The sequence below is a fragment of the Mastomys coucha genome, unplaced genomic scaffold (assembly GCF_008632895.1).
Source record: "Mastomys coucha isolate ucsf_1 unplaced genomic scaffold, UCSF_Mcou_1 pScaffold16, whole genome shotgun sequence".
NCBI classification, from domain to species: Eukaryota; Metazoa; Chordata; class Mammalia; order Rodentia; family Muridae; genus Mastomys; species Mastomys coucha.
The window spans coordinates 30,912,536-30,934,719 of NW_022196898.1; the positions used below are offsets into that span (position 1 = coordinate 30,912,536).

The 22,184-nt window shown below is 37.0% G+C and overlaps 1 protein-coding gene across 2 annotated transcripts; it reads right to left on the reverse strand.

The window, feature by feature from the left end:
* Positions 1–983: 983 nt before the first annotated feature.
* Tdo2 (tryptophan 2,3-dioxygenase) lies at positions 984–19,438 on the reverse strand. Of its 2 annotated transcripts, none has more exons than XM_031376036.1 (12): positions 18,894–19,438; positions 18,549–18,654; positions 17,569–17,659; positions 15,097–15,167; positions 13,468–13,595; positions 12,029–12,215; positions 10,749–10,856; positions 7,948–8,059; positions 6,810–6,867; positions 5,319–5,398; positions 4,401–4,491; positions 984–1,510 (listed from the first exon to the last, which is right to left on the reverse strand). In XM_031376036.1, exons 1-12 carry the CDS (start codon positions 18,926–18,928, stop codon positions 1,357–1,359), a joined length of 1,221 nt encoding a protein of 406 aa, XP_031231896.1. In that variant the 5' UTR covers positions 18,929–19,438; the 3' UTR covers positions 984–1,356. The 2 variants fall into 2 exon arrangements, with proteins under 2 accessions (XP_031231896.1, XP_031231897.1); XM_031376037.1 differs by having other exon boundaries at positions 1,357–1,510; positions 19,008–19,438.
* Positions 19,439–22,184: the final 2,746 nt, after the last annotated feature.

Sequence of the window (22,184 nt, forward strand, 5' to 3'; positions counted from 1 at the left end):
GAAATCCGCCTGCCTCTGCCTCCCAAGTGCTGGGATTAAAGGCGTGTGCCACCACCGCCCGGCTACTTTTGTTTTCTTATTAGAGCTTGCTGTAAGCACCTCCCTTTGATTCTGACAACCTTTATTAGTATCTAAACTCAATGAACTTTAACAAAGTAGGTCCTGAACACTGTCTCCAGAGCAGAATGCAGATGGCTGTGAAAGATGATATTATAATGTGTCTACTGTATTTCCCCAGATTTAAATTTCTAAAATGATATCATTTTACTCACAAGTTTTATATCATTGGGAATCCCCAAAGGTCTATAAGATAACATGCATTTTTTTTTCACATAAGCATCATGGTAGAGCATCTCTACCTTTGCATCTTCTGTAAATGAGTGATGACTCATACACCAGCTCATGGGTGCTCCCGCCCCAGAAAACAAGATACAGAACAGCTGAATGTGTTACTACGTAGGATTCACACTGAAGATCACCTACAGGTCCTGGAAGTGATTTGACAAGGTTTCCATTGCAAGTGTTAAATCATTCAACTTTGCAATGATTTTGAAATTCCACTAAGAATTATCTTTTCTTCCAGTAGAAGTGCTACTTATTTTGGCAGCATTTCTGTGTGTTAGCACTGACCACATCCTAGTCTAACATTTGAACAGGAGAAAGTGTCAAGGTTCAGAGTATAAGGAACAAAGTACTCTATGACAGCCAACATTGACACAGAAGAGAGAAGAGCATCTTCAAAATGTATCAGGGTTAACATATTCAGGGAGCTGAATTGGGTTCCTGTGATATATTTCTTAAGTGCCTTTGAGTTCTGGGATTAGGTGAAATAATATTATAGCATTCTTCAGGCTAAGCTTCAGACAGATTTCTGCCACTGCTCATCATGATTCCCATTAAAAAAAAGATTCCTGAGTTTTTACAAGCAATGCACAGCCAAAAACTAAATTTATTACTTAAAGAATAGTTTGAATAAATTTTACACAGAAGAATAGTATTTATTGTATCTATAATATAAAGTAACTCTTCAAGCTTTATAAAGTATGAAGCAATAAGGTAATAATTACATGAAGTGGTTCAATGGAGGTAAGCATCAGGGTAAATTGAGCTGTAACAAGAATTCTTCATATATATGACGATGCTAACATTTTACTAAATTATTTATCATAATGTTTAATTTGCTGAATCGTACATCATCATAATATGCAAGATCATAAACTTTTTCCCAGGATTGGACAAAACATCATGTCAATGAACTACATACATAAATATATTACACCAATCATGTATTCATAAAAATTTATAAAGTAAAAGCCGACCGAGAATTGTGTAGTTTTCACTGATGTTCAGAAGAACTCAATCCGACTCATCACTGCTGAAGTAAGAGCTGTCACTGTACTCAGCTGTGTAAACGAATTTGTGAATGATTGGATTCATCTTTGGTATCCAGTGTCGGGGAACCAGGTATGTTGAGAGGTTAAATAAATCCACAAAAACCTTGTACCTGTCGCTGGAAACATATATATGCAGAGATGTTAGATGGTAGATATGAAAACTGTTATACTTCATATTTCTTCAAAAATATTTCACATAAATAGCTAATATTCAGCATTATATCTTACATGTCATATATTGTATATAGGTTGGTTTCTAGGTAGCCTTGGTGTTAATATTATGTATATTTTAATCACATCCCAGGTTAATGTTTATAGACAGTAATGTGTTTGATTCATACCAGAGTGATATAGATTAATTATTGTGCTATTGTATTCATGTAGATGAGGTTGTACCCTTATTTCCTATTTGTTTTAAAATTTATTTTTATTATTTAAAAATATATTTATGTGTAAGTCTGTATGCAGGTATGTGCATGTGCTTGTAGGTTCCCATGAGGCCAGATGTGTCAGGTGTCAGGTGTCAGGTCACCCTGGACCTGAAATTACAGGCAGTTGTAAACTGATTTACTTGGGTGTTAGGAATCAAACTCTAGAGGAACAGTAAATATGTCTAACTACCAAGATATGGCACTAGGCTCCTCACTTTTCACTGTAAAAGGATGGTGTGTAAAGTTATACATTTAAATTACAGAGTTCTTAGTTACTAATTGGAAAATATTTTCCTAACTGCAAAGTAGCTATCATATAACTTCTACAAAGGATTGATAAATTTAAAGATTATCTTGGCTTCATTACAAATATTTATAGACTGCTTTTCATATGAAAAATGCTTTTCTGTTTATTAGCCAGCTATTTGAATGGATAGTTTTAGAGTAGCAAGCTCTGGTTAAGTTTTATAGAAGAAGAACCTTTGCCTTTGAAATCAACTAAATCTGGCTTGGAATCCTGCTTCAGTCACTTGTGCACATCATATGCGGCCATGGATATGAAGCTAAAGAGCAGAACTCTAAAGCCTACAATACTTCCTCTGGCCAGGACTTTGTGAAGATTAAATGAGATAAGGATGCAATAGAAACATTGTCCATTTTCATTATGTCTGTGACCATGTTGCACTATGTGCTCATTTTCTAAAGAAACCATTGGCTAATTATTTTGCATGTAAAATTCATTTCCAAGGAAAAGTTAACACATATAACAATAATAAGAATTTCAACTTGTATATTGTATTCACCTATTCTGGTAGTGGAGTGTGTTGTAAATATTAATATACAAAACAGAACATGAACATAAATTTCCCAGAAACCATGTTACCTACCATGTTTTAAATCCTTAATATACACTTACCTTTTCCTTATAAACATTAAAAAAGTCATTCTGTGGGTAGTTGAAATTACTTTTAATATAAAACAGATATATGAAGAAACAAATTATTTGTGAAATTTATCTGGCAAAAGCACTAGGTGAATTAATGATGACATTTTTCATCTGATCAAAACGAGCTATAATCATAAATAGACATTTTTATTTGTCCCCCCACCCCTTTTAAGCTTTAGAGAATATTTCAGAAGAAGGGAAAGAAAGAATATAAGAACCAGATGATAAGAATAGAAAGGCCATGGAGTGGTGTTCTATGGGAATGATTCAGCCACTCAATTCATGAATCTGATGTAACTGTGCTTGCCTGCATCAAGCCTGCATGAGAACTGGTCTGTCAACAGACAACCACTAATGAAGAGGGATCCCAGAGGCTTGTCATCTTCTTCCCCTACTGAGCTAATGGTTGCTGATATACTACAGGAACTGGAGGATCACTGACAGCAGCTGAGTAACCACTGGTAAAACCACCAGGCTCCAAGGCAGAGTTCTAAACCCAGGGTCAAGCAAGTGGCCTTGGGTAAATGGACAGGATCTCAAAACAAACAAAACATGTGAATAAGAACAAGGTACAAGAAAGTCAGTTTATATGAAAGAAAGGGAGGGGCAGAAGGAAGGATACAGGATGAGAAAAATCAGAATACATGTATGAAAATGTAAAGAATAAATTTGGTTTAAAACAAACAAACAAAACAAACAAGAACTTGAGCTGGATTAATTGAAGATTGTTCTTCCTGGATGTAAGGACTACCGATCCCTCTAGACCAGTGGCTCTCAGCCTTCCTAATGCTGTGATCCTTTAGTACAGTCCCTCAGGTTTTGGTGATCTCCAGCCATGTTTTTTGTTGCTACTCATATGTGTAATTTTGCTACTGTTATGAATTTGCAATGTAAATACCTAACTCTTCTTGGATGGTCTCAGGTGACCCCTGTGAAAGGGTCATTGGGTGGTAACCCACAGGTTGAGAATCACTGCTCTATACCACTGCTGACTCAGCAGCCATTAATACCAGACCACTCTTCGACACAGGGTGAAAATGATTGTCTTAGTCAGGGTTTCTATTCCTGCACAAACATCATGACCAAGAAGCAAGTTGGGGAGGAAAGGGTTTATTGAGCTTATACTTCCACATTGCTGCTGATCACCAGAGGAAGTCAGAACTGGAACTCAAGCAGGTCAGGAAGCAGGAGCTGATGCAGAGGCCATGGAGAGATGTTCCTTACTGGCTTGCTTCTCCTGACTTGCACAGCCTGCTCTCTTATAGAACCCAAGACTTCCAGCTCAAGGATGGTACCACTCACAAGGAGCCCTACCCCTTTTGATCACTAATTGAGAAAATGTCCCACAGCTGGATCTCATGGAGGCACTTCCCCAACTGAAGCTCCCATCTCTGTGATAATTCCAGCCTGTGTCAAGTGGACACACAAAACCAGCCAGTACAATGATGAAGCTCTTTTACTGAAGTGTTTATATGATTACCTTCAGTTTCCACAGGAATATTGGTCTCTAACTAGAATGTGCTGTTAACAGTTCAGTCAGAAGCAAATGTAACTTTTCTAAAATGATATGCATAGACTTGTAGATGCCAAGATCTGCAGACTTACACCTGGGTGAGAAGCCCGACTTACCTCACAGTTGAGCGCAGGTAATGATAGCCTGAGGATCCCCCAGTGCCAGCCTTGGTGCCCAGCATCCTGTGCACCATGCACACATGATTATCTAGGCAAACATACAAATTTACTGCATGAATATTTTTCTGCCATTAGCCTTACAGAGTTCTAAAATGAAAGGGTTGGTAATGATTATTGCTTCAACAAAGGCTGACACCATATCACTTAGCCAGATGGAAAGGTCAAATATGAGCATCAGATTAGACTATCAGGTTGCCTAGCACCCCTGTGGTTTAGGCGATACACATTTTAATTCATTCTTCATTGCTTTTGACCAGTGAGCCCAGTAACTGAGAGGAAGGGCCACAAAATGGCTTTCATGAATCCTTCCCATTTGTTTCTCTGTGGGATTCTTCTCCCATGAAAAATAAAAATTAAAAAAAAAAACAGTAGAAGTTATTCATTGGAAGTTATCATGTTAACTTATACAAACCACAACCCAGGACAGTTGGGGAAACTAAGGAATGAGGGAGTCCTGAAGAGTAAGATAGAAAATACTGCATGCTTTTCCAAATTTGGGCCAGGTTTTAATAACATATACATGAACATACAAAGGGGGCCATGTGCAATGAAAGAGATGTTGGCAGGAGAACATAAGGTACAATGATGGCTGGGTATGTAAATGTCATAATGAAGCCCACTATTTTATGCACCAGCCAAGAATTAACTAAAGGCTAATATAGTAAGACAAAATAAAGCAAATAATTTTACTTTAAAAGGAATTGGAATGAGGGTTGAGATATTATGTATTTAAACTGACAGAACATTCATTTTCTCTTCATTCTAGAATAAATTAAAACTTTCTTTTGATCCCTGAAATGTTTTGTTGTAAAGGGACAGGGTTTGGGTGAGGGGGCTTGATGGAGGAGGACTTACATCTCCATTTGGTCATGAGCGTGTCGATGTCCATAAGTGAGGTCAGCAACTGGAAAGGGACCTGGAATCGAGGCTCCTCCCTACAGGACACAACAAGAGGAAGTCTTCTCTGATTATGAAAATCCAGTACATCAAGGCAGGCCAGAGTGTCTTTGTGTTGGCTGGCCCTGATCAACTTGGTACTTAAGAGCTATACTACCCCCTGAGCAGTGGTAGTTCACGCAGTTAATGCCAGCACTTGGGAGGCAGAGGCAGGTGGATTTCTGAGTTTGAGGCCAGCCTGGTCTACAGAGTGAGTTCCAGGACAGCCAGGGCTACACAGAGAAACACTGTCTTGAAAAAAAAAAAGAGCTATACTACTTCAGGATTGTCTTCTCAGTCACTATTCAGTGCACAGTATTTGTGTGTTGTATAGACAGCTCCATGTAACTTATACGTAACATATGAGGTAACCAGCCAAAGAGTCCTGCCTAATATGGTCTTATTGAAAAGGAGATATGCTGCAGTATCTTATATAGAACGCTAACAGCTATCAAATGCTTCAAAACAAATACTAAACTGTGTAAACAAGGCAATTTCCATATACCATAGTGTGCTGGGATTTCTTTTTCCATGAAGCCAGGCACATTCTTGATACATATTATATTTAGGGTAATCTATTTATTTCAAGAGGGGGAAAAAAGCTAAAAGATTTTGTTTCTTCTGATCCTGAAGAAATAGATTCAAGAGAATTTGCAAAATTAAACCATACATATAAAATATTCTACAAACTTCCCCTTGAAGCTTGTTTGTCAAGGGAATCCTTACTGCCTGAACCCTCATTCATAGGATTCAAGCAAAGGATGAACGCTCAGTAGAACCTGAAAACATTTTAGACATTAGAGGTGATTTTCTATAAAACCACTAGGAGACAACTGTTTATGAGACATTTTCCCTGACATACTTTTTTATTTTAGCTTTCATTATATATTTTTTACACAGGCCATGTTCATACAGTGACTCAAGAACCTTTGGACAGGAGATAACTAGAGGGAGTCAGCTCTCTTCTACCCTGTAGTTTCTAGGAATCAAACTCAGGTTGTCCAGCTTAGTAGCAAGCGCCCTTACCTACCTACTGACCTAACTGGCTTCCAATTTTCATTTTATAAAACAGAAATCTCTGAAACTACTTTCTAATAAAATAATAATTTCACAATTGAGCTTCTAAGAAAACATTTACTTTGGTCTTTTGGGTCACAATAACTGACACACAATGCTTTCTATAAGTAAAATACTATGTGCATTTGTTTGTCTGCACATGTGTATAAGCTTCCCACTACACAGTAAGGACAGATTTTTTTATTTAAAGTAATCATTTTCAGTGTTTTCTCCAAAAACTATATTACTAAAAAACTAAATTAAATTTTGATTGCAACTTATAGACTGTATCCTTGACATCTCCATATCCACTCTTCAATTTTCCTTTCTTTTACCTTATAATATTCTTTTTACCTGTAAAAATATATCATCAGTGCTCCTTGGAGTGCACGGTATGACAGTCGTCGTTCACCTGTAGGATATGCGGGAAATTTTCAACATTAATATTTCTTCTTGGTGCTATTGATGGAGTCCAAGGCCCTAGCATGCTTGAGCCAAGGACTTTTGGCACTGATCTGAAGTTCACAGCAAGTCTCAACTCGATAGGTAATTTAAGACAATCATATTAATTTGAATTTTCATCTTAGTAAAATGTACTATGTGTTTTCAGAGAAAGGAACTTGTATTTAGTAATCTATAGTTTTAAAAGTCAAATTAATATATTATCTATATTTTTATTATATATATATATATATATATATATAATTTTATATTCTCAAATGTTAAGTGCTATATTAGGAAAGCCTGATATAAAGAATAAGTACCTGCCATGATACACGTATTTTCCAGTCACTTCAAAAACTAACCAAGATTCACTTCACTTCTTATTTGAAAGTGACTTGCTGCTTGTCTATGTTTAGTTTGTTTGTTTTAGATGTGGTGGTGAACATCTGTAATCCCAATACTCAAAAGCTGAGGCAGGAGGATCATGGATTTAAAGCCATCCTGGGGGAACATGCTAAGATTCTATCTGAAAACCACCCAAAAAAGTTTTGGTTTTGTGTGTGTTTGTTCATTCTAATTTATGTAAAATTAGTTTTCTAGAGTATGGCATGTAAGCTAAGAAAATGTTCTGCCTTTCATGGTGAGAAATAAATGTTAGCTATGTTTCACTGAGAATTTATAGAGAATGGAGGCTAGCGACTGATCCTGACCTCATGCCACTGCTACACTCCATATTGTATGATTAAAAAAAAAATACATCTGTTTTGCATAATCTTAAAAGATTTCTGAAGTACTTTACAATGACAGTTTACCTTGAGTATAGCACATAGTATGGAGATATTTGCTAGTGTCTTGTAACTATACAGAACAATCAAGATGGTTAATGTAGGGCTGTCACACAAAGTGTTAACCCACTTCTCACTTCTCTGAGTAGGTAAATAGTTTTACTTGATTTCTCCCAAGTTAGTCTTGATAGACAGGCTTATAGCATATATTTATCTTCATGCACATACCCTGGAGGTCTAAGACCCTTGGACAGCACATTTACCTTTACTCAGTAGGTAGTCATGACGCTTCTCATCAAACAAGCAGAGCAGCACCTCTTTCTGTTTCCGGAACTCTGCCATCTGTTCCTCTTTTTCTTCAGAGTCTTTTTTAGCCTTATGGGAAAATATTGCTTTAATCTTCCCCGACAGAGATCAGATTGCTGTTTGAAATTGCTTCTTTCAGAGGAAATAGATTCTCAGCTTATAACAAGCGTGTACCTCAAGTATTAATCTTAACACTCAATAGTGCAATATGGAAGATAAGTCTAACAAGTAGGAGACTTCCATGTCCTTGCTGGTCTCTCATTTCCTTTATGTTTAAATAATTTAATAATGCCAAGCACTCCTGAGGAACCTCCTTCAAGATAGACCAAAATGAATATCAAGTGATAGGTATTGATTTTAAATAATAATCATTTAACATAGAGGTAATGTCGGTCTTAGAAAACGTTACTTCTTAATCAGAACCAGTATTAATGCTATTTAAATTCTTTAAAATCCTTTGATTGGTTAAAGAAAGTCTGCTTTATCTGCCTACCATCCAGCTCCACTTGCAATTTGTTATCTGGATGATAACAGAGCTGCCAGCCCAGTTATCTCCAACTCATCAGAGCAAGTACATCAGCAGTGAGAGTGCAATATTATTGCCAAGGATTATTCACTTATTAAGTAAATGCTCACAGGAAAGTAACAGACATAAGAATTGTGAACAAACACTGAATCACCTCACCTCAAAAACATTTCCCTTATAGGAATGAGATGGGATGCATTTAGTCACCAAAGAACAGCACTAAAACCATGAACAACACCATACAAAAATAGAAAAATCATCATAGGGAATGACAGTAGCCAGAAGGTTGGCCAAGATGAAGCACTTTGCCTGCTGACAAAGATTTTAAACTGAGAGGATTCAGAACAGTGAGCTAGCTCAGCTAGTGGGAGCAGCACGGTGAGGTTGGCCCACGTGACACATGAAAGCTTTTGGGTTTGTGTTATGGATATCTATCTTTTTCTTGAGAACATCAATGGAACATGAGAGGTTTTAGGCAAAAGGGAGAGACTATCAATGTTTGCATTTTGGAAAGACAATTATGATTGCAGCACAGAGAATAAACTGGAAGGCCTACAGTGGGAAAGGGATGGGATAGTCAAGAGACTTTCACTTTAGTCTTGGTGGTAGGTGTAAAAAAACATATGAGAGCTACTGTTAGATACAAAGCTGATTCAGTCATCCAAGAGAAATATTGTTGAGGGACTGGAGAGATGGCTCGCTCAGTGGTTAGGAATATTTGTTGTTAGCTATGACTCTGTTCTTAATACCCACATGTTCACTAACAACTCTCTGTAACTTGAGGCCCTGGGGATGCAACACTCTCATTTGGCCTTAATGGGTGCAATCTGGGACACACACGTATATGCAGACAAAATTATCATGCATATAAATATAAGGTAAATAATTCTTTAAAATTAAAAAATAATCCTTATTGAAAACGAGTAGAAACAAGGACCGCTCCTAGGTGATTTACTTGACAGTTAAAGGCTCTTGGGAGGAAAAAATACTTAACTCTGAGAAGACTGGGTCAAGGTGAGGACTCGAGGGAGGGAATTTTTTTTTTTTTACTTAATTTTCTTTTCTTATTTTAAGAAGATCAGAAGAACATACGATGTAGAACTTTAAATACATGATCTAAAATCTAATGGGACAACTAAGCTGGGGATAAATGTTGAGAATCACTGGTGAATACCTAGAATTGAAGCAGAAGGTGAAGTGAGCAAGAAAGAGCTGGGGAAACAATAGAGAACTGGTTGTGGGAATGATACCTATCCCTGGGTGGTTAATAAAATTGAGACGGGTTATTGGACTCATGCATGTGAATGTCACTTGTGAATGAGAAAGTACGAAGCCAGGGTGATGAGAGTTTCATGGGAGACAAAGCTACAAGTAACCTAACATTATCAAAACGCTTTAAAACATGAATTCATAATTATAATCCTTTGAAGTAGACATCCTTACTTTACATTTTGCCTGAAGGAAAATTACACAAGAAATAATTTTTATTGCCACAGGGTCTACTGTTTAAATGAAAGTGGAACCTACGACTTCGAAGTACAAGAACCCATTTTCAAGGTGGCAAAGTTGAATGGCTACAGAAGTTTTGTTTTGTTTTGTTTTGTTTGTTTTGTTTTGTTTGTTTTTGTCGAGACAGGGTTTCTCTGTGTAGCCCTGGCTGTCCTGGAACTCACTCTGTAGACCAGGCTGGCCTCGAACTCAGAAATCCACCTGCCTCTGCCTCCCAAGTGCTGTGCCACCACCGCCCAGCCTATGGCTACAGAAATTGAATCATGAAAACAAGGTGCAAGACCTGTATTCTGAAGAAAATTTGGAGACAATTTCATATAAAAGTAAAGATCAAATTGATATTGTCTGTAGCCAATGGAAAGAACCTAGCAAAAAAAATAGCAAAACAAAATATGTGGTTAAATATATTTACCTAGTTCCTTTCTTCTATGCCACTTGGGCCTTGAATTGATCAAAATATACTATTTTCAATTTGGATAAAAATATATCAATAGCATGTAAACAATACTTGATTACAACAGGTAAAAATCTGTCTTTATAATGAAGGTCTTATGCATAATTTTTATACCTAGGGAGAAAGTTAAATCAATTATGTAATATACAGTCCAAGAAAATAGATTTATAAAAGAAACATTATTAAGAAAATTGTGAAAATAACAGATAATTTTTGGGTTAAATTTCTAATTCTTTCTTAGTAAGTTTGTGGCATGAATTCATAATTACCTGAATCCTTAGAAATTCCTCTTCCAGGCCTTTCAAGATATTTTTTTCAAACTTTCCCCAGAAATTAAATCCATGTGGCTCTAAACCAGGTGTTCTTTCCAGCCATGCCTTAGATAAATAATTATTTAGGTTAATACCTGGTAAACTTAAACTTTTAACATCTTCATAATTCTGAGAAACAGGTTACTTGTAAAACTTTGTCTTTTCCTTCTTTCTGTTAATTTAGGAAATAATACCAATATATTTTGTCTACTATTTTACTCTTTTACTAAATTACTAATCCTGTGAAGATCCAAGTCCTTTTAACCACTGAGCCATCTCTACACCCCCTACTGTAATTGTTCTAAGATTACAAATGACCTTGAAACCTAGAAATCAAACTGACTTTATACACATCTATTGTTTCTTACTTAACATGCATTTAGTTTTGAAATCAGCTTTTTATTCATTTTCTTTGTCTTAATAAGTTCTTTAATAGTATATAGGCAATAGTAACCCAAATTCACACTTAAAACACCCAGGAGATTAAAGGACCAATTCTTTCGAGAAAAATTTTAATTTCTTTTTTTCTTTTCTTTCTTTCTTTTTTTTTTTTTTTTTTTTTTTTTGGTTTTTTGAGACAAGGTTTCTCTGTATAGCCTTGGCTATCCTGGAACTCACTCTGTAGACCAGGCTGGCCTCAAACTCAGAAATCCACCCACCTCTGCCTCCCAAGTGCTGGGATTAAAGGTGTGCGCCACCACTGCCTGGCTAAAATTTTAATTTCTAACAGCAAAGCTTAGTGATAAAAATCAAGACAAGTTTTATACTATGCTATCATAAAAAATCAACTTAAGCATCCATAAACACTGTTTATAAATTCCCAGAAAATTAGAATAGGAAGGGAATTTTCATAAAGAGAACATTCTTAGTTACTTAATTAGTGAAAATTCTCAGTACATTTTTTTAATTATGCAATATTTCAGAGAACCAAAGTTGATTGAATAATCAAGCACAATCAAGGCAAGAAATCAACTAATTGCTTAGTAGGAATATTTGATAGAATAATTTAATGAGATGATATTAGCATGCAATTATATAAATCTTGTTGATTTTATCAGTCAGATTCTTAATATTTTAAATGTTTCAGTAAGCTTAATTACAAGTTCAGTAGTTTTTTTCCCATCTTTGTTTATCATGAAAGTAACACCATTTTAATAAGTGTTAGAATTCTGATACAACAGATGCTGTGCCACAAGTAGGTTGGAGGACTGCTTGAGAGGCTGCTCATGTGCTCTCACCTCCACCAGCTGCAACAGCGTCTGCTCCTGCTCTGATTTCAGCAACACCTCATTGTAGTCTTCTCCAAAGTTATCACGGTAGTGTTTCCTGTTGTAAGGGACTCTCAAGCTCTGAAGAACACCAATCTTATTTTCTAGTAGCCGGAACTGTAGACTCTGGAAGCCTGATGCTGGAGATAGGTATTCTCTGAGAAGGGAAGAAAAAAAAAAAGGAAAAGATGACTTTTTTATTCTTGTAATGTTTTCTTCTAAAAATATGTTTTGCCAGAATATCTATCTGGGCCAGACAGGCACCTGGATTCTACATAAAAAGCTCCTTATATAAATAAGAAAAATGAAGTACTTAAACATCATTGTCACTGTGGACCCATTTGAAGTTGGTTAGAACTTTTGAGAGTTATGAAATGATTGCTTCTCGGCCTTTTGGCTAAGATCAAGTGAGAGTTATGAAATGCCATGTATTTTAATATATATAATATATACCTTAGTATGTAGTAATGTATAGAAATAATATACACATTTTCCACTAGAAAACATTGATTAAATATACACATAAATAACAGTGTGCATTTGTAAAACACTTCCTTTCTTAGAAAAAGACAGGTGAATATTAGGAAATTGTGTTTTTCTACAGTGGCAAAATATTGTACACAAATATTATTTAATCCTACCTACCAATTCTAATCATGGATATTATCTTCCATCCTCCTACCTAAATGGGTTTGGTGAGATAAAACAGTTCTAAACAATGAAATGCTGCCTGGTCCAGTCAAAGATGACAAGAGATGTTACTAAACCATCAAAACTCTTATATATTCTAAATCCCCTAAGTGATGCTGAGACTTTAATTTCTTAGCCACTACCACAAATAACTCAACTCCTTTTTTTTTTTGTTACTTTGAAACTTATTTGAAATTTTGCCTATTATATGATGGATTCCTTTTAAAGTTCTTGAGAAATTTTCTTATCTAACTTTAGAAAAAATGCTTGCATGTGTGCTTTTTAAAGTTGTAAGTCCATATTCAGATGCAGATATAAACACACAGACATATACAGATGGTTTTGTGTATATAGGAGATTGGAGCTAAAATTGACAGTATATAATGAACATTGACATTTTCATTGTCATATTTATTTATATATTCCTGCAATTGCTCATATTTTTACATCATAAGCTTACTTAAGCCATTTCACATCTAATAACCTTTGTTGTGAAAAACAGGACACATAAACTGAAATTAGTTGATCATCTAGTTTTGAATCTAAAAGCTAATCATGGCATGTTTTTAACCACTTCTGAAGTACTTGTGAACAATGGGCCCAATGTCCTACAAGCCCTAACAGAACAGGCTTCTCCTTTCGTTCTAATAGTGTTCTTCTTTTATAGGACCAGAATGAGATTGTGAGTCCCATGGCACTCTAAACTGAGAAGCACACACCTGAAGTCATTGAAGTCCAAGGCAGTCATTGTTTCCAGAACTGAGAACTGCTGTACCAGGAGCTTGAAAATGACCACCACACGATGCATCCGAGCTATCACCTTGAGCATGTTCCTCTCATCCCTGACCTGATGTTGGGATGTTGGGGGATAAAACACTGAGTGGTCAATTGGATTTAGAGAAGATGCAGCATAGATTGGGAGTGACAATGTATGGATACCCATCTTGTGTGAACATTAACAGAGAAATTTGGAACTGAATTTTGCCATAAATATTTTAAGATAAGAGCAATTTTGAGTTGCATGCAAGAGATTAATACAAACTGGATTTAAAAAAAAAAGTAAAAAATTACATAGATACAAGTTAGAAGGTGTAGGGGTGGTGCTGATGCTATGGTTCAGTTCCTCAGTTGGTTCTTGATCTGTCAGTAAAGAAGCCATGGGACAATTGCTGAGCTGAAGGTAAAGACAGGACTTCCAGGTCCCTGGAGGCAAGCAGACAGATGCAAGGAGAGGAGAGAAGAGTTCACCATTCTTATGGAGAAAAGGTGACCAGCTATGTGAGATCTCCTGCGGAGTAGCCACACAGGCCACTCCTACAGGAGAGTGGTCAGGAGTGTTTAGCAGGGACCAGATAGATGTAACTGAGCGACTAAAGTTTAGGGCAGGTGGAGAGGTACAGAGCTAAGGGTATTGATAAGGGCACACTTGTAGCGCCCAGCAGTTGTGTCAAAAGGCAAGTTGAAATTGAACAATTGTGTCTGTGTCTTTTATCATGGATTTAAGGGAAGCTGGGTGGGGGCTGGTAGGTCAGCCCATTCCTGGAGCTTAGGTGGGGTAGCAAAAGCTACAGGCAGCAAGAAGCTATCCAGGAGAACTGCTTTCACTGATTTCAAAGCATGTTTCTGTTTTAGTTTTGTTTCAGAGAACAAAGCTGAAATAAACCCTTCTAGGAAAGGATTAAATACATGGATAAAGCTCTTCATCTATTCTTCACTGAATGCCTAGGTTGCCACTGACAAGTCAAGGTCTTGTATTCACAAAGTGGAAAAGAGAGAGTGGAAAAGAGAGAGACCGAGAAAGAAAGAGTGGGGAGGAAGGAAAAGAGACATAATATGAACCGCTGCTCATGGAGCAGAGACTCAAGAGATGAGTGGTTTTGAGCTCAGGGAAGGAAGGAGATTGGAGCAGGAATCTCAGTTGCAGCTGCACTTCTAGTCCCTGGTTGCTGTTCTGTCTTCTCTCCTCTTTTGTCTTCCTGCACTTTATCCCCTCTTTCCTTACTTTTCCAACTTTTCCTCTTTCATTTCCCTCTAGTCTATCTTGCCTTCCCTCCACCTATCTTGCCATAGGTAATGCTAAGTAGAAATAGAGTTCTGTTTTCTCTTACAGGATCATCACTAATTGGGCTGGCAATCTACCCTGTTTATAGCAACTTAAAGTGACCAGTGAGTCTTTTACAGGGGTTTGAAGATGTGAAATAGGTTGAAACTTCTCAGAAAAAAAATCTCCAAAACTCTTGAGTCACTTTGGTATTTAGTTAAATCTAAGTTAAAATGCTAACTTCATACTTTCTAAATGCTTTTAGAAGTTATATAAGATCAATCAGTCTAATGACATTGAAACTTACATGGCCATTTTGAAAGATTTCACGAACAGAATCTAGTTCCCAGAGGATTTGTTTAAACCAAAGTTCATAAGCTGTAAAATTTAAAAAGTCAGTGAGAAAGTACCCCTTTGACTACAACCACAGGACAGATACATATAACAAATAAAAAATTAACTTTAAAAATAATAAATGTGAGTATGGAGTCATTTATGTTAGAAATTAGCATTTAATTTTAATCATCTCTAATTTTTGAATTTCTAATATACTGGATATTTTACTTTAACTGATGTATACATTATTATTACAGTGGTCCCTCCTTAGAAATAAATTTTTGGATCTTTTAGGATAGACCATTCTTACTTCTTGCACATACTCCTCAGTGTTACCCCTTCACAGAGATGAACAATTTCCAACCTAGATGAAAACTGTAAAGGCTTACATTTTAAAGTAGTGTGTTGTTGTTGTTGTTGTTATTTACTTGTTTGCTTGCTTACTTGGAATTTGTTGAATTTGGCTGTTCTTTATTTGAACAATTTGAGGGATCTGAAAGCTCCCTGAAGCCTTACACTAATCACATTATGAGTTCAAAGGCTCCTGTCTTCTAAGTGAGTCAGCCAGTCTGAGAATTCTTGCTTCAGCTCAAGACTCTCTTGAGCCTAAGTTCTGTGAGAGCATTTCTTTTGAAGAACATTAAGTGGGATTTGTTCCTGAGAGTTTGCTTTTCCCTTCCATGAGGCCACCAAACAATACAACTGATTCTGAAAAGTCCTACAACTTAGCAAGGGAGAAAATGCCTAGTAAGGGCCAAAATATCTGATTAATTAAAATATCATTTGGGATAAAGAACTGAATTTGCTTTTAATGTCAACTAGTTAATCCCTCTGTACAGTGACCAAACGGTTATCTTTCTTTAAGCGGGAGCTTGTTTCATACTCTTAAGATTTATATTTAAGAACATGACATACGTGGGAAGACTGTTGGATTCACTGTGTTTCCAGACTGCTCCTGGCAAGTGAAATGATTCTTTTCCACTAGTTTTTCCTTCACCTACGTGTATAAACCTCACAAAAGAAGTATTTTGGTCTTAGTTGTCTATGTTTTCCTTCAGTAGCCAGCATAATGCTTGGCATTGGCTGTATACGTAATAAATTAGCAAATACAGTCATCAGTATAATAAGTAGATGAGCATAAGGGCTAACAATCTGATATCCCTGGTGAACTCCATGTGGAATCATTCCATAGATAAAGACTGCATCTGTGATAATTAGGAAAGTAAGGTCAACTATAATTTTTCAGTTATTGTTAAGATTTGGGGGAGTTCTAATTTTTATATTTAGGTAATGAATAAATCAAATGCTTGTTAATTATTTTGCATCTCTCATTCCTGGTCTAATTTCGTATGGGTAGCTCTATGAGCCACTCCCCAGCATACTCTAACCAAAGTGCAGACGATTATTAAATCAGGATGGCCACAGTCTGTTATAAGCTTACTATGTATTAGACTCTGGCGTTTACTGAGAATTATTTCATCTCATTGGTATGGAAACAAGTATGAATACAATACAGAATAACTCCTTATTTAGTGTAGGAGGTCTTAACTCTAAGTCATCTGACTAAGATTATATAATTGGGTACAGGAGAGATGAGATTCAAATTTATCTTTGAGTTCCATTATGCTAATTAGCCAGGATTCCTCTCTTACTGATTTTGCTTTAGTACAACCCAATAAAAATGAAAGAAAAACAAACAAATGAAAGACAGACATAATATAATGAACCAACTCTTTCCAATCATTAATTTCTTCACTAAAAGACTTTCTGATATTAGTAACTGAGGGAAGTAGGAACTCATTTGGACAAAAGACAAGAACTCATTGAAAGGAAAATGAATCTATGTGTATAGAATAGATGAGAGTTCCTGGACAAATACATAAAGTCACACGGAACTGACAACCATACAGCAAACATTCTTAACATGTGTGAAACTGTTCATGACATTTTGGAGTATAAGGGCCTTCTGGAAACACAGACTGCTTGCTTGAATACCACTATCCAGAAATAAAAAATCTGAAAAATATTACCAAATATACAAACTGAATGAATTTGCTTAAAATTCCATTTTTATAAAATTATATGAATTTGTAAAAAATTAAAAAAAATATTTCTGGAAAGCAGGGTTTTCAGTACGCCATGAAAAAAAGATGGCATCTTAGCTTGCAAATCCTTTGTGAAATCTCAAGAGCTGAAAGGTCTCTCTTGAATTAAGGACAAAGCTCGGAGACTAGTACAATCTCCTGTGCAGTGAAAGGAATACAAAGATGAGGACAAAAGCCCAGAGAGGCTCCTGGGAGATTTTATGTGACACAAAATGTTCTCATGAGTATCTAGCAACAATTCCTCAGTCTTTTACAACCTTACAAATAAAGACTCCCTCGCACTATTGGTGACAAATAATTGCAAGACTCACTAGTTGTGCTTTACCCTTACAGCTTACCTTGATGAGTTATGATAAAAAGGTGCTCGTCATGGATTTTATTCCCTTTTATTTCACTTTGAAGTTCTTGGGCATTCAAAATCTTTTCCAACTTTAAATAAGAAAACGAGAAGATTGATCTTAAGATTTCAGCTCTTGGGTTGTGGAAACAGACATTAACAATGAGCAGACTACAATTCTGAAAAAAATACCCCTAAGTCCAAAACTCTCAAACTGTGATCTGTCTCCTTTTCTTAAATAGTAAAAGAGTATCATCAAAAAGAGTAGGTTAAATTTGCCATCTTAAGAATAATTGTTGATGTCATTCTTCTCCAAATTATTCAGAGAGACAGCACTGTCCTTTCAAATGCCAATGTTCTCAGGGAGTGTGGTGGGAAGCTGACCATTTGTTTGGCCAGCTTCACCTCTGCATCACTTTTCTCTCCTCCCCCTGAAAGGTTTCTGGCAAGTATTACAGTCTTTATCACTTCATCCTTACAAAACTAGGCCAAAAATGTATGAGAACTTTATTTTTAATCTCAAATTTTTAATCTGAAAGCTAACCATAATCAGCTCCAAATTCCCGATGGGAAGCTATCTTTTACTTATGAATGATTTTGAGAAAGTTCTGTGTAACTTTGACATTTCTACACTGTAATGTGGAATTTCCAGACTCCCTATGGTGATTTGGGGTTCTGACGACATCTTTTTACATGTGCTGATCGGAGTCTGTCTGCTATCTGTGTTGGGCTTTATCTTTCATAATCTTCCGTCCAGATACACAACTTTCTGCTCTTGCTGAATCTTCTTCTAGAAAGGTACATTTCATCCCTCAACTTGTTACAGCAAACTTGAAAAGGCACAGATATCTAGGAATAGAAAGGTCCTAAGGTTGAGAAAACTATTGATGATTGAAAAAATGCAGGCAAGTGAAAGACCATGGAGCAAATTTAGTCACTGACAACAGCAGCTAACATCAGTGAGGGCTTGCTACCACCTACCTGCAAGTAATTCCCATAGATAAGTCCCCCTTTGCTGGCTCTGTTTACACCAGTTTGAGCTCTGTCTTCTTCGTTGTCTTCCATAGATAATTTTTTCAAAGTGTATCTGCAGTTTGAGTGAATGACACAAACCCAAAAATAAACAAACAAACAAAAAAACCCCACAAAAACGCAGTGAGTGACCATAAAATAAGAAAGTACGATTCTGTTACTAATTCTGTCTTGTTTATTAATAAGTGAAGAGAATAAGAAGAAGCAAGGAGTTAACTTTAAGCCTAGAAATTTAACTGTTTATAGGCTAAGGCTGGAGAGCTTCCTTCCATTTGAACAGAGATAAACACTCACCCTACACTGTTTCCTGAAAACGGGCACCCACTCATAGTACTGAAGTGTCTCAGGACCACACAGGTTTGCTAGGCCAGGAACAGTCTCAATCTTCCCAGATAGTTCAGTGCTTGCCTTTTATGTATTCTGATTACCAGACACAACCAATCAGCACCCAGTTTACTCTCTTAGCCAGGATTTTATTCCTACTGGTTCACAACTGAACCTCTGTAACTTGAGGGTTGATTTGTGTTGGGGCACAGCTTGTTTGCTAGCTGGGTGAGCCAAATCGAACCCTCTAACTTGCCAAGTTGAGCTTTTATATCCAACATAGAAGACATCAAATAAATCAATAGAGGCCAAGTCCATAGACATTTACATTTAACTACTTAATTCCAATAAAGCTTTTTTATTAGCTTAAGAATCCTTAAAGAGAATGACATTATAGACAAAAGTTTAACCTCTCCCAGGAGGGTCGTCTTCCAACTTCTGAGAAACAAGAATTGAAATGTCAGCCCTACTCAGTAGGGGGAATAGAATAATCTCTGGGAAGTAGAGGGAGAGAGGAGGGGGAGGGAAAAAAGAGGGGCAGTTCAGATATGGGAGGAGATGGGGGAGAAGTACAGGGGATTAGAAATTTGAAAGTAGGTGTGTAGAAGTGGGGGAGGGGTAATTGGAGGTAGCCACTAGAAAGTTCCAGATGCCAGGGACCCAAGAGGTTCCCAGGACCCAACAGGGAGGACATTAACCAATATACCCAACAAAGGGGAATAGAACCTGGAGAGACCATATCCAGTGAATAGACACGGTCCCCAGTTGAGGGATGGGGCCACCTACCCACCTCAAAAATATTAATCCAGAGTTCCTCCTGTCAAAAGGAAATGCAGGGACAAAGAGTGGAGCAGAGACAGAAGGAAAGGCCATCCAGAGACTGCTCCACCTAAGGATCCATCCCATCTACAGACACCAAACCCAGACACTATTGCTGATGCCAAGAAGTGCCTACTGACCAGAGCCCAGTATAGCTGTCCCTTGAGAACTACAATACAGATGCAGATGTACACAGCCAAACATTGGACTGACTGTGAGGACCCCAATAGAGAAATTAGGGCAAGGACTATAAGAGCTGAAGGGGTTTGCAACCTCATAGGAAGACCAATAATATCAACCAACCAGACCCCCCAGAACTCCCAGGGACTAACTCACCAACCAAAGAATACACAAGGGGTATGTTATGCATGGCTCCAGCTGGATAGGTAGCAGAGATTGTCTTAACTGGCATCACTGGGAGGGGAACCTTTGGTCTTGTGGAGGCTTGATGACCCAGGATAGGGGAACTCTAGGGTGCTGATGCAGGAGTGGGTGGGCAGGTGGGGGAACACCCACATAGAGATGGGGGAGGGAGGAGGAAATAGGGTGATTGTGTGTATGGGGAAACTGGGAAGGGGGATAACATTTGAAATGTAAAAAGAATTGAAATGTCCTTGGCAAGTAAAATTCGCTAGAAAAAGCTGTTGCTACTGAGAGCCACATCCAATCTTTATTAGAGCTCATCTGGCTTAGCTCTTTTCTCATAATCAACAGTAACACACTGTACTAACCTTAAGCAATATACTCAGCTGAGATATGCCAGTGACAAGGAGTGACACTTCTACACCCTTATCTGGTGCATAAAAGAGCAATTGCCACTTGTCTACAGTTCTGAAGGATAGCAGAAGTACAATGGCCTTTCTAGAAACGTCACTGATCTCATAAATAATTGGCTTTGAGTTCTGTTGAGTAAAGACAGAAGTGCCACCATCCTGCCTATAGACAATTTGCACTGCCGCTAGGAACTTGACACAGACAGTGTTGTCCACTTATCCTACTCCAAAAGAGATATTTCAGCTTCAAGTTTCTTAGAGTAATCAGAAGCCAGAACCTGTTTCTAGGCTTAGCTCTAACTGTGATTGGCTGATGTGAAAAAAAAAAAACAAACAAACAAACCTGATTTAAATTTTATAGTAACTTCCTCAAGAAATAAAGCTTTTAAAATGTGTAATTTGGTAGAATCAGTGCACATTTAATTCTTTGCTTTATTGTTGTTTAATAAATTTAAATTTTTAATTGATAAATAGTATAAGATAATGAAATGCGATATTACTGGAGAACTTGGAAATCACCAAAGTGGCGAACCAGCCATGAAAGCCTTGTGATCTGGTAATGGCCTAGTCATTACTTATTTATGAAACAGGCCATTCCATAGGGAAGAGCTATGTTCACTGCCCCCTTTCTGGATGTCCTGTCCCAGAGGATCTGGGTCAGAGAACACTTGATTGACTCCATTTCTTGACTTGTGTTTTCAGCTAGGTAAATACTTACAGAAGAGAGTGAAATGACTTATTTCACTTTCTTTAAGGCATTTGTGCTGCAAAGTGCTCTTTACTTATGGATCACCATACTAATACAAAGGGAAAGAAAGGGGCTTGTACTCTATAAACTAGAGAAAGTAGACATTTTAAGAACAAAATAACTTCCCCTTTTATAACATTGCATTCTGCATGAATCTCCTAAGAAATGTTGATTGAGTGGTTTATTTTCCCAGTTCTAGACAAATCATCCAGATATTTAAAGCTGGTGTGTCAGAGAATAGTTAAACTTACAGAAAGTAATTTGCTTCCTCCACTCAGGGTGGACAATTGCTGTTGCAGAGCCTAAATACATTCATTCTTGATAGAATTTGCTGTAACAACCAAATAAAATTTATAAGTAGTTATAGTCTGGTCAATACTCAATTGCTTTTCTACATGGAAAAATATGGTTTGAAGTTTGTTTCAGACTGGAAAATTATTTCTCCTATTTTTTTATTATTTATTTATTTATTTATTTGGTTTCTGTTTGTTTGTTTCAGTATGGGGGAAGGAATGTAGTACCTTGTGCATGTTAGGCAAATTACTGAGCTTCATGCCCAGCCCTCTTTAGTATCATATTTCAAAGTTTTACAATTGCCCACTAAATCTTATAGTCTCCCTGTCTTCCTCTCTATTTTTCCATCCCTCCCTTTCTAATCTCTCCTCCATTCACTTTTCAGTACTAGGTAGGGATGAAACTAAGGGGCTCATGCATGCTGTGCAAGTTCTCTGCCCTAAGCTATACCTCCACTCTTATATTGGGAATTTTCTACAGCTCTTGAGAAAATATGCCCTAATTTGAAGTAGCAGATCTAATTTAGGCATTATGACAGATCCAAAGAATACATGGGTGCAGGCGTGAACTCATATTTCAAATGCATGTAACTATATACACATAGATATCTGAGGAACTGTCCTGGAG

Bases quoted from the DNA above. Each gene is read 5' to 3' on its own strand.
- Tdo2 (XM_031376036.1), bottom strand. From the start codon at position 18,928: ATGAGTGGGTGCCCGTTTTCAGGAAACAGTGTAGG. The intron at 13,596-15,096 runs GTAAGTTTCAAT...TCCCAACATCAG, and splicing joins AAATCTTTCAAAATGGCCAT to GTCAGGGATGAGAGGAACAT. The intron at 6,868-7,947 runs GTAAATGTGCTG...CATATCCTACAG, and splicing joins TGACTACCTACTGAGTAAAG to GTGAACGACGACTGTCATAC.